Below are 10,359 nucleotides of genomic sequence, written 5' to 3'. Positions count from 1 at the left end.
CCCCCAGGATACTCCCCAAAGGCTCCAGAGTCCCATCAGAGCTCCGTGGGACAAAGAACCGCCCCCCGTAGGAGTGGGCACCTATGGGAGTGCTGGGCTAGGCGGGACCCTCATGTGGACCCTGCAGCCTCCCCGAGGGAGGAAAGGGCAGTGGAACCGGGGCAGGAGGGGGAGCCCCGGCATGGAGCCGCCGTGAGGTCACACGGGAAGGGCAGGGGCTTGAGGGGGATGGAATAGTTTTACATTCCCCAGCCCTCCCGGAGATGCCTTTTAGCCCCATGTCTCTCAGCTATTTGGGGCTGCCGCATGGCCTCACATCCCCCAGATACGTGGGTGTCCCACGAACATGCAGCAACAGGGCCAGGCCAGATGGCGAGGTGTGCCCACGGCAGGACCCGCGTGGGGGGGTCCCCTCTGCTGTACTGGTGGGTGAGGAGCGGGGGGGCGATACCCGCACCGTGCCCGTTCCCATGTGTGGTCTTGTCCCTACGGCTCCCCCAGCGTGTCCGTCCCGGTCCAGCCCGGTCCCCACCGCTCCCCTCGCTCCCGCCGACTGAGGTGCATTTGCTCCCTCTGTCCGCGAGGGGGCAGTCGCGCTCCGCATTGCGAGGCCGCGGGCGCCGCTCTGGTCCCGCTCCATTCCCGGGCGCTGATTGGTGCGTGGTGCCTTGACAGCGCCACTTCCGGTGGCGGGGCCGTTCCCGCGTGGGCACCGACCGGCGAGCGCTCTCGGAACCAGGACCCCCGTGACCCCCGGCCCCTGCGCCCCCAGCCCGGTACCGGCGCCATGGAGTTCCCGGACACTCTCTTCCCCTCCTACTTCGGCGCCGGCCCGCTCCGGGAGGTGTGGGGCCCCGCTCCGGCCTCCGGTTGGGGCGAGCGCGGGCAGGTGCTGGAGGCTGGTCCCGGGCGCCGCCAGGTGAGGGCCCGGGTGGTCGGGCCGGGGCCCCGCGGCGTGGGGCGGACAGGGGCCGCTCTCACCTCCCGCCTCCTCTCCGTGCAGTGTGGGACGGCGTTCGTGCCCCGCCGCGGGAGGACGGGCGAGAGCTGGGAACCCGCCGAGGCTGCCGCCGTGCCCGTGCTGCCTCCCAACGCCGGTGAGAGCTGCGGGGGTGGGAGGGGGGTGCGCTGTCCCGGGGGCCGTCCCGTTTCACCTCCACACCTGCCCTGCGGCTCAGGAGCCCTGGCGGCTCTGCCGTGCTGGCACAGGGAGCTTTAGCAACTCTCCTCGGGAATGCCCACAGAGGAGGGAGCAGGGATGGACCAGCCGTTGCCGTGTGGGGCCGCCAGTGTTCTGGTATTTGTGCGGTGACAGCTGGTCCCTGCCTTCTCCCCACAGGCTGCTGGATCCCCATGCTCACGCCGCAGGACATCCCCTGCCGTGGCATTCTGCACAAGAAGCTCCGGGCAGGCAAGTTCAGAGCTGCCCTGGACTTCACCAAACAGGTAGGGCTTGGCGTACCATGTCCCACAGAGGACCTGGAGGGATGGCGTGGGATCCCTGCATGTCCTAACCCCTCCCTGTCCTTCACACACAGCTGAGCCATTTCTTTGTGGATCACCCAGAAGATGTATTTGGCTCTCTGGGGCAGCTGCTGCACAAGAACTTCTTCTTGGGTGACTCCAAGCTGACGGTCAGTGTCTGTCTGGGGGTAACAACGGTATCCCCCACCCCTCTTCTTGCAGCTTCCAGCTCCAACCTCTGTCCCCTGTCCACCCCTCAGAGAACAGCCCGGGACACCACCATCCGGATGACAGCCCTCATGAAGGATATTGAACGTCTGGAGGCCAGGCGGTGAGTGTCCCCATGCCCCCTGCCCTGGAGAAAGCTGAGGGGGTTCCTGTTCTCTCTCCCCTCCGGACACTGGCTGTCTCACCACAGTGGCTGCACCCACGAGCACCTTGTTCCCCGCCTGCGCTGGTTCTCTCACATCTGTCGCGACTGGCTCTTTGAGGTGCCACTGGGAGTCCTGGGGGACTACGTGCACGAGGAGCTGCTACTCCAGTGTGCTGACCTGCTCTTCAATGACAGCTGTACTGGGGGGGCGCTAGCATGGCTGCCCCCCGAAGACACAGGAGCATGCACAGGCCGGCTGGTGTACCCCGGAGGACAGGCCATGAACCACCTCTGTATCCTGCCCTGTGAGGTGTCCCTGGGGAGTGAAAGGGGGATCATGTTGCAGTGTCCTTAACCAGCACCCCAGATTTCCAGGACGTGGTGCTGGAGGAGCTGCCCCGTGCCTGGGGCTCCCCGGCGCAGTTTGAGCTCAATGGGTGCATCCGGCAAGTAGCTGCTGCCCGAGTGGATGGGGAAGGTGAGCCAGCCCTGGGATCTGTGCCTCAGGTGGGACAGGGTGTGGGGTGGAGGGGGAGCAAGGGACCCCTGTGATGCTGCTATTTCACATGCCACCTCCTGTCCCCTTCCAGATTTTGTTGGCGTCCGCTCAGACTATCACTGTGGCGTTTGGAGGGTGCCGGGCAGGATAGGGGCAGCCCCCACCCCGCTGCAGGTCATCCGCACCAGCGTGCCTGCCTCCTGCCTCACCGTCAGGTAGGTGCTGGGGTAATGCATTTTGCAGGGAGCGGGCTCTGCTGTGCCTGCAGCCCTCTGTGCTGTGACAGGCACTCCAAACCCCATGGTGATGCTATGTTCCCTGTGCCGCAGCCCTCATCTCCCTGGGGAGCTGGCTGTCTGCACCCAGAGTGGAGCCGTCTACCTCTGGAGCATCGAGACAGGGTGAGATGGGGCACTTGGGGATGGGAGGGTGCTCATGCACATCCCTGGCTCTTGGTGTTGGGGGAGTACCCAAGCGAGAGGGACAACTCTGCCCTACACTGATGCAGTATTCTCCCCACAGGCTCCAGCGACTCCGCCATGACCCCCAGACGATGTTTTTTCGGGATCATTCACCCTGGCGCTGGAGCGACTTCACTGCACACCCGCGGGTGCTGAGCTGTGCTGACCGCACCGGCCTGCAGTGCCTGGACGCCCGGGTGAGCCTGGGAGGGTGGGCACGGGGCCAGCAGTGGGTGGTGGAGAGGGTACCCCAACCCAGGGTGCTGACACCACCCCAATTTGCTGCTGCAGGCCCCCGAGAGATGCCACTTTGACTTGTTCAAGGTGGGTGAGGAAGCCGACTGCCAGCAGGGCGAGCGTGTCATTCTGCCCATGTACCTGGGCAGGGCTCACCCCTCTCATCACCTCGTCACCACCCAGGTGAGTCTCACCACACCCCAGAGGGACAGCTGAGGGCTGGGGGGACACCCTGGCACGGCCCCCTCTCCCAGTGGCCATGGGGCAGGGGGATCATCCAGCTGAGGGGGGCTGCCACAGCATATCGAGAGGAGCCCCGCTGAACTGTGTTCCCCATCTCAGTTCTCCGTGTATGTGATGGATGAGCGGTTGCCACTGGTGCCCATGCTGAAGTGGGTGCACATGATGAAAGCCCCCCCTCTCTTTGCCCAACTGACACCGGGGAAGTCTGGGAGGAGCCATAAGGTTCTACTTGGTGCATCCAGCACCCAGGAACTGCTGCTGCTGCAATACCAAGGTGAGAGATGGGGCTTTGAGAGCACTGCAGGACTGGGTCTCCTCTGTGCCCCCTTTCCAGCCTCCTCAGTGCTGGCACAGGCTGCCACTCCAGCTTTGGTGCTCACCAGACAATTTTTGGTGTGTCCTTTTCCAGGGGGCAGCCGGTCAGCCTGCCAGCTGGTGGGGCCTCCACAGAAATTGCACAGCATCGCTGGCTGCCTGCAGCACCTGCCAACGCAGCTCCCACACCGCCACCACCTGCTCCAGCAGCGACTTGGTGCCCCGGCTGCTGGTGGGTACCCACACCACTCTGGGGTGCAGGTCTGGCGAGGAGGGATGTGGGCTTGGAGGGAGGAGTGCAGCCTTTGCCATGCCCTGGGGTGGTGGTGGTTGAAAAAGCAAAGGCCTGAACAACCCTGTGTGCATGGTAAGAGGTTAATGACCTGGAAAATGATATGAGGGGAGGGAGCCAGCAGTGAGTGTGCCCATGGCAAGGTGGAGGCAGCCCCCACTGCTGGCCAAGGCCCAGGAGGGGCCTCAGGGCTGGGACCCTGGTGGTAATGCTCCCCTATCCCCACAGGGCTGGCTGCCACACTACAGGAGGACAGGTTGCAGGAGTCGTTGCTGGTTTTCCAGCTCTCCGAGGCTGGGGATGTCTTCTGCCAGAGACTGACCCACAAGATGGCACAGCCCCCTGTGCCCACCTCTGTGGATGAGACCGCAACAGCTCCTGGCTCTTCCCCTCTCTTTGAGGATCCAGCCAGCAGCGCACTGGGCTCAGGCAGTGAGGAAGAAGAAGAGAAAGAGGAAGAGCAAACCTTCTACTTGTCTGACTTGGAGGTGATTAGCAATGAGAAGGAGGAGGCTGCAGGCACACCAGCAGCTCCAGAGGAAGCTGAACTGCCCCAGGAGCCCTGTGCCGGCCCGCAGCCCTCTCTGGCAGTGCCCAGCCCGGGTGCAGTGCTGCGTTACCGCCGCTGGCTGAAGGCTCTTTTCAAGGTCTCTGGGGAGCCTCCCCGGCACTACTGGCTCCCCATCCTCAGCCAGAAGCGCCTCTTCATCCGCAAAGAGCTGCAAAGCCCAGCGGGCCCCACCACACTGCAAGGGCAGGTGCGCGAGCAGCTGCGTCAGGCCATGCGGGAAAAGGGCCGCATCCAGCGCTGGGACATGCCAGACGCCCTCACCCCTAGCCTGACACAGCACCCGGAGCTGGCAGAGGGGGTGGACCCGCTGAGCACCCGTCTGACGGCAGCCTGGTCAGGGGACTGGGTCCAGTGGTGGGAGGAGAGGACGAGCTTCAGCATGGCGCAGAGGCGGCGGGCGCTGCGGGAGCGGCGGCGGCAGCAGAAGCGAGCCCGCAGCCGGTGCAGCCTTTCGGCCAGCTTTACCTCCTCTGTCACCTACCAGTCTGAGCTCTCAGAGCTGAGCGATGCAGCCCCCCCGCCAGTCTCCCCCGGCCCTCCCCCTGTGCCGCCCCAGGAGGGCTCCCCACTGCGCGGCAGCCCCCCGGCATCCCCAGCTCCCGACGAAGCCCTGCTCTCCTCGCAGAGCCTGCGCAGCCGCGGCATCCCCAAGGAGCGGCGGAAGACGCTGCGGGACTACCTGGCGGTGTGGGCCGAGAGCCCCACTGAGCCCCCAGAGCCCCCCGGGAGCCAGGCCAGCCAACTCTGCATCCCCTCCTCCCAGAGCCAGCACTGCATCCCTTCCTCCCAGAGCCAGCTCTCCTCCGCCTCCCAGCCGCGCCGCAAGCGCCCACGCATGGGCTTCTAAGGGCCCAATAAACCCGGCAAAGACCTGCTTCTGTCCCAGGGTCATTGCGGGGGGGAGCGGGGCTGCGCTGCCATGCGTGGTCACGGCACCCACTCGCGGGGTGAGGGGTGCGGCGGGAGCCCCCCACGCTCCGCTCTGCAGAGGGCCCGGCGGTGTCGCCCGCGAGTCACGCGTGGGCGGGCACTTTAAGGTGCTGGGGAAGGGGTGGGAGTGGCAGGGGTGGGAGCCAATGGGGCGGCGGGGCGGGACGTGGCGCGGCGGCCATGGCGGCGGTGCTGGCGCGGGGGCTGGCGCGTGGCTGGTTGGCGCGGCGCGCGGGGCAGGTGGGCGCGGGGCCACGCGTGGGGCGGGAGGGACGGGGTGGGGGGTGGGGGGGAACGGCAGGATCTGCCATGTGTTCCCTTTGCGCTACGGTCGCCGCTGCTCCTGCTCCCGCCCGCGGGCAAGGTCCGCGGCGGGCGTGAGCGCCTGCGTGCGCACCCCCACGGCACCCGTGGGCATCCAGCCTCGTCCCTACGTGGACCTCTATGACCCCCGTGTGCATTCCCGTGGTGCATCTTCGTCACCCCCACTGGCATCTCCTCCATCACCGCCATGTGCGCTGCCCCTGCGTGGCACCCCTATATCCATCCCATCACACATCCCAGCGCGCCTGTCCCCCTCGCATGCCTCTGCCACCTCGGCGTGCCCGTTCCCGGGTGGCCCAGCCCGTAAGGCCCCATATGTCTCTGTCACAGCGGTGGGTGGCAGCACCCGGCGGGCAGGACGGGGAGGTGGGCAAAGCGCAGCGGGCAGCGGCAGCCGGCGAGGAGGCGGGCGGGCAGCCCACCATCTTCAGCAAGATCATCGCCCGCAGCGTGCCTGCCACCATCCTCTATGAAGATGACAAGGTAGTGGGGACAGCAGGGTGCAGGGGACAGCCGGGAGGGAGCACCCGTGGGTACGGGGCTCACCTTGTCCCCCTCCCGCCGGCAGTGCCTGGTTTTCCGCGACGTGGCCCCTCAAGCCCCCGTCCACTTCTTGGTGATCCCCAAGCGCCCCATCCCCCGGATCAGCCGTGTGGGTCCCCAGGACACTGAGGTGAGTCCAGGTTGGTCCCTGGGACACAAGCGGGGACACACATACAGAGGCTGCTGACTCTTGTGCCCCCCCTCTCCAGCTCCTGGGGCACTTGCTGGTGGTGGCAGCACGCACAGCGCAGGCAGAGGGGCTGGCTGATGGCTACCGCCTCGGTGAGTTGGTGTCCCCTGCCATGCCGTGGGGCAGGACCCTCGCTGGTGGCCCTGGGAGAGCAGGGCTGCGAGGGCTGGCCCAGTGTGGGGGTGGCCTGACCCTCCATCCTTCTCCTGGCAGTGATCAACGACGGGAAGCACGGCGCCCAATCTGTCTACCATCTGCATCTCCATGTGCTGGGGGGGCGGCAGCTGGGCTGGCCCCCCGGCTGAGCACCCCCCCACAACCGCCGCCCCCCAATAAACATCTCCTTGGTGTTGGCTTCCGTGGATCTTTGTTGTGGCCAGCCTGGACAGCAGTGGCTTTGAGTGTCACACACCAGGGACACACCAGCCGGACTTGAGGCAGGGAGGCAGGTGGGACTTGGTGCCCTGCTTCTTGTGGAGGTGGCTGTGCTCCCCACATCACCGCCTTACCTAGGCTGGAGATGCTGTGGAGCCCCCCAGTTGGAGCAAGAGGTTTTTGGGGGGTGTCCACACCCCACAGGCAAAAGGCCCATGCTGTTGCTGGGCAGGGGGCGAACAGGCTGGGTGCTGCAAGGGTGCCCACAAGTTGGGGTACATCCTGGGGGTGAGAGCAGCACGCAGCCCCAGTACCCCCATGTGTCCCCATCAAGTCCCTGGGTATCCTGCAAGCACCCCCCATACTGCTGCCAGAGCTCCATGCAGCATGCTGATGCTTCTTGGTGTTGCAAAAGCGAGCTAAGTGCACTAAATTGAACTAAACCTACTAATTGCGTGTTTACTGCTCCCCAGAGTGTCAGCTCTGGGAGCTCCCACGTGGTTCATAAAGCTAAGGGCAGTGGCTACATGATGGGCGTGCTGCCCCCTGCACACACATGCCCCTGCACCGCTGTACACGGCACTTGCCACACCGCCTGTGCATGCGCTGCTGTGCCAAACTTGCTACATTGCACATTCTGACCCCGCTGTGTGTGCAAAACTCACTGCACTGCACACCCCAGGCCCCTTACACATTGCACTGTGTGCCCCAGCTCCCCATGTGTGCACTGCTGTGCAAAACACATCGCCCTGCCCAACACCGACACCTTGCGCTTACACCACTGTGTAAATGTTACATTGCACACAGCAGACCCCACGAATGCACCGTAATGCAAAATGCATTGCACTGCATGTCCCAGACCCCTTGTGCATGCACCACTGTGCAAAAGTGTTGCCCACACCAGACCACTGTGCCTGCATTGTGCTGCGCACCCCAGACTCCATGGGTGTGCACCACTGTGCAAAACACATTGTGTTGCACACCACATGCCACCCTGGGTGCGCTGCACTGTGCCAAACACATTGCAGTGTGCACCCCGGATGCTCTTTGTCTGCACCACTGTGAAAACATTGCATTGCACACAGCAGACCCCTGTGAATGCACTACTATGAAAAACGCATTGGCCTGTACGTCCCAGCCCCCCTGTGCATGTACCACTGTGGAAAATTGTTGCACATGCCTGACCTCTGTGCCTGCATTGTGCTGCACACCCTAGGCCCCCTATGGAAAAGGCATTGTGTTGCACGCTGCAGACCCCTCTGTGTGTGAAAACCCCGGGCAGCACTGTGCACACAGCAGCGATCACACACATGTTTATACACATGGACCGCCCGTACGTGGCCATGTCCACTCTGAGTGGGTGCACACGCGCACGCAGGTACGAGCACCAGGCCCCAGCCGTGCTCAGCAGCTGCTCGCTCGCCAGCAGCGCGCAGCGCCTGCGCTCCCTGCCCCGTGCCTCCCGCTCCCACCGTATGCCGGGCCGCAGCCGGCCGCCGGGGCTATATTTAGCAGCGGGGGCCAGTGCTGGCGTGGCACACGGCCCACCTGGCACTGCTGGTGGGGCCGCCTGCGCCCTCGCCAGCCGCACGGGGGACCGCAGCCCGCCGGGGAGAATGGCGGCTCTGTTCAGCCTCCGGCTCGGTGGCGCTGGCGGCGGGGCTCCCCCGGGAGCAGCGTGGGGCTGTGGCAAAGCCTGGTTGCTTCGGCCCCCCCTACACACAGTAGAGCATAGGGAAGGTTTTTGGGGTGCAAATGAACCTTAAATCTGTTGGAAGCTGCTGCTTCCTGCTTCTCAAACCCACTCATGTCTCAGCATGGGCTGGGGCCACTCTTGGACATGGGACAGCCCTGCGTCAGGACTGCGGACCCTGGGATCTCAAAGAGGGGCCAGGTATCCCCAGTGCAGCATCTCCCAGGGCTCTCCCCGAGCAGCCCTCCAGGGATGCTGTGCCCAGCGCAGGGCGAGCACTGGCACGCGAGGTCAGGGGACAGACGCCTGTGAGCGTGTTTCCTCCAGTGCTGTGTTTATTTTGTCAGTCCCCAAGCAGCTTCAGGGCAGCACAGCGGTCACAGCCCCACAGGGCCAAGCCCCGGGGGAGAGGGTGGGTGGGGGCCAAGGGCTGTTTTCATTCCTCAGCCGAATACTATCACAAATGACGCAAGTTCCCAAAAGAGCAGGGCAGGGGGGCGGCGGGGGATGTGTCAGCCGGCAAGAGGCAGCCAGATGTGCTCCAGCAGCTCCAGGGCTGCTGCCCCATGGCAATATGGTCAGGGTGCAGCCCCACGGCAATGCCCTATGTGCAGCCCCAGAGTGGTTTGCCATACAGTGTGTTCACACCCCTGAGCTGGCATCACCAGGGTCCCTGTCTCACACTGTACCGCTGTGCCTTTGGTGTCCCGTGTGCTGCCCAGCCAGGGTTTTGGCTGGCCTGGGGACAAGCCCACACGTGTCTGGTGGGGAGGCAGGGGATGCTCATGGGAAGAGTACCCTGGGGTGTAAGCTGTGGCAGAGTGCCTAGGCTGCCACCTCCCCAGCAAGAGCTGCACCCCAGGGTCCAACCCTGGGCCTGGGGCTGAGCCTGGGGGGCACAGTAAAGCAGCATTCACCCCAACATCCTCCCAGCAAGCACCCAGCCCTCGGGGTACCTGAGCACCCAGCTCCAGTGGCAGCAGAACTGCTGCAACCCCAGTATGGGAGGGGGAGCCTTTGGCTGAGCCTGAGCTCTGGGGCATGTCTCTTCCTCTTCCCCGCAGCTGTGCAGCAGATGGGTTCAGACGAGCCCCTGCCTGGCATGGGGCCGAACACCCGGAGGGAGGAGTGGTCCCCGCTGGGGGCCCCGGCTGGCTGAGGCCAAAGGGGCCGAGCACATCGCCAGCCAGGAAAAACAAGAGGCCCCAACGCCGAGTGTGCTGTGCACACCGCAGAGGGCTGGAATAACAGCCCTAGCGCCCGAGCCCGCTGCCTGCTATCAAAGGGCCCTTCTTCTGCCAGGCTTCCGCGGGGACGGGAGCCGGGGGCCCGGTGAGGGCTGTTGGCGAGGGGAGCTGTGTCCAGCCAGGCGCCTCGGCCATCCCGCCCTGTCACCCCTGGCCAGTTCCTGGGGCAGATGGGTACGACCCAGCCCCAGGCCAAAATGGCAGGGGGCATCATTTAGGTCAAGTCATGGGGAGCAAAATGTCCCCAGGTGCCTAGCGCAGACCATGTCCCTCCTGCTGCCCCAGTGGGGCTGAGCTGTCCCTGCCCGGGCACGGTGCCCACCTGTCCCCTCCCCAACACCATCCAGGGCAATCCCTGCCGCCCAGATCATGCTCTTGAGCTCCGGCCAGGCCCAGGGCTCCTCCCTCCCCCGCCGGTGGCCGCTCCGAGACGCCACGGCAGCCGGGAGACACGGACCCGGGGCACTCGGAGCCACCCCGGGTCTGGACACACGCCCATTTGCCACCGCCACGCCCCTCTGTCCCCGGTCACGCCCTCTTCCCCTCGACACTCCAATCCTGCCGCATGGCCCCGCCCCCAAATGTGCCCTAACCCCCCCACC

The 10,359-nt window shown here is 65.2% G+C and overlaps 2 protein-coding genes across 3 annotated transcripts; both read left to right on the top strand.

Moving 5' to 3' along the window:
- Positions 1-696: 696 nt before the first annotated feature.
- On the top strand, positions 697-5,313 carry TAF1C (TATA-box binding protein associated factor, RNA polymerase I subunit C). Of its 2 annotated transcripts, XM_082075194.1 has the most exons (14): positions 697-919; positions 1,004-1,097; positions 1,340-1,446; positions 1,539-1,634; positions 1,725-1,795; positions 1,883-2,130; positions 2,205-2,315; positions 2,428-2,551; positions 2,666-2,737; positions 2,859-2,994; positions 3,089-3,217; positions 3,377-3,551; positions 3,687-3,824; positions 4,113-5,313. In XM_082075194.1, exons 1-14 carry the CDS (start codon positions 788-790, stop codon positions 5,300-5,302), a joined length of 2,823 nt encoding a protein of 940 aa, XP_081931320.1. In that variant the 5' UTR covers positions 697-787; the 3' UTR covers positions 5,303-5,313. The 2 variants fall into 2 exon arrangements, with proteins under 2 accessions (XP_081931320.1, XP_081931321.1); XM_082075195.1 differs by lacking the exons at positions 697-919; positions 1,539-1,634 and having other exon boundaries at positions 1,076-1,097; positions 1,687-1,795.
- Positions 5,314-5,527: 214 nt separating this feature from the next.
- HINT2 (histidine triad nucleotide binding protein 2) lies at positions 5,528-6,797 on the top strand. Its single transcript, XM_082074913.1, has 5 exons — positions 5,528-5,625; positions 6,040-6,192; positions 6,278-6,382; positions 6,462-6,534; positions 6,656-6,797. The coding sequence occupies exons 1-5, from the start codon at positions 5,566-5,568 to the stop codon at positions 6,745-6,747; spliced, it is 483 nt and encodes a 160-aa protein (XP_081931039.1). The 5' UTR covers positions 5,528-5,565; the 3' UTR covers positions 6,748-6,797.
- The last annotated feature ends 3,562 nt before the right edge of the window (positions 6,798-10,359 follow it).

Source organism: Streptopelia decaocto (genome assembly GCF_964273445.1).
Source record: "Streptopelia decaocto genome assembly, chromosome: Z".
NCBI classification, from domain to species: Eukaryota; Metazoa; Chordata; class Aves; order Columbiformes; family Columbidae; genus Streptopelia; species Streptopelia decaocto.
Note: the sequence above shows the minus strand (reverse complement) of the source record. Positions and strands in the feature narration are given on the sequence as shown.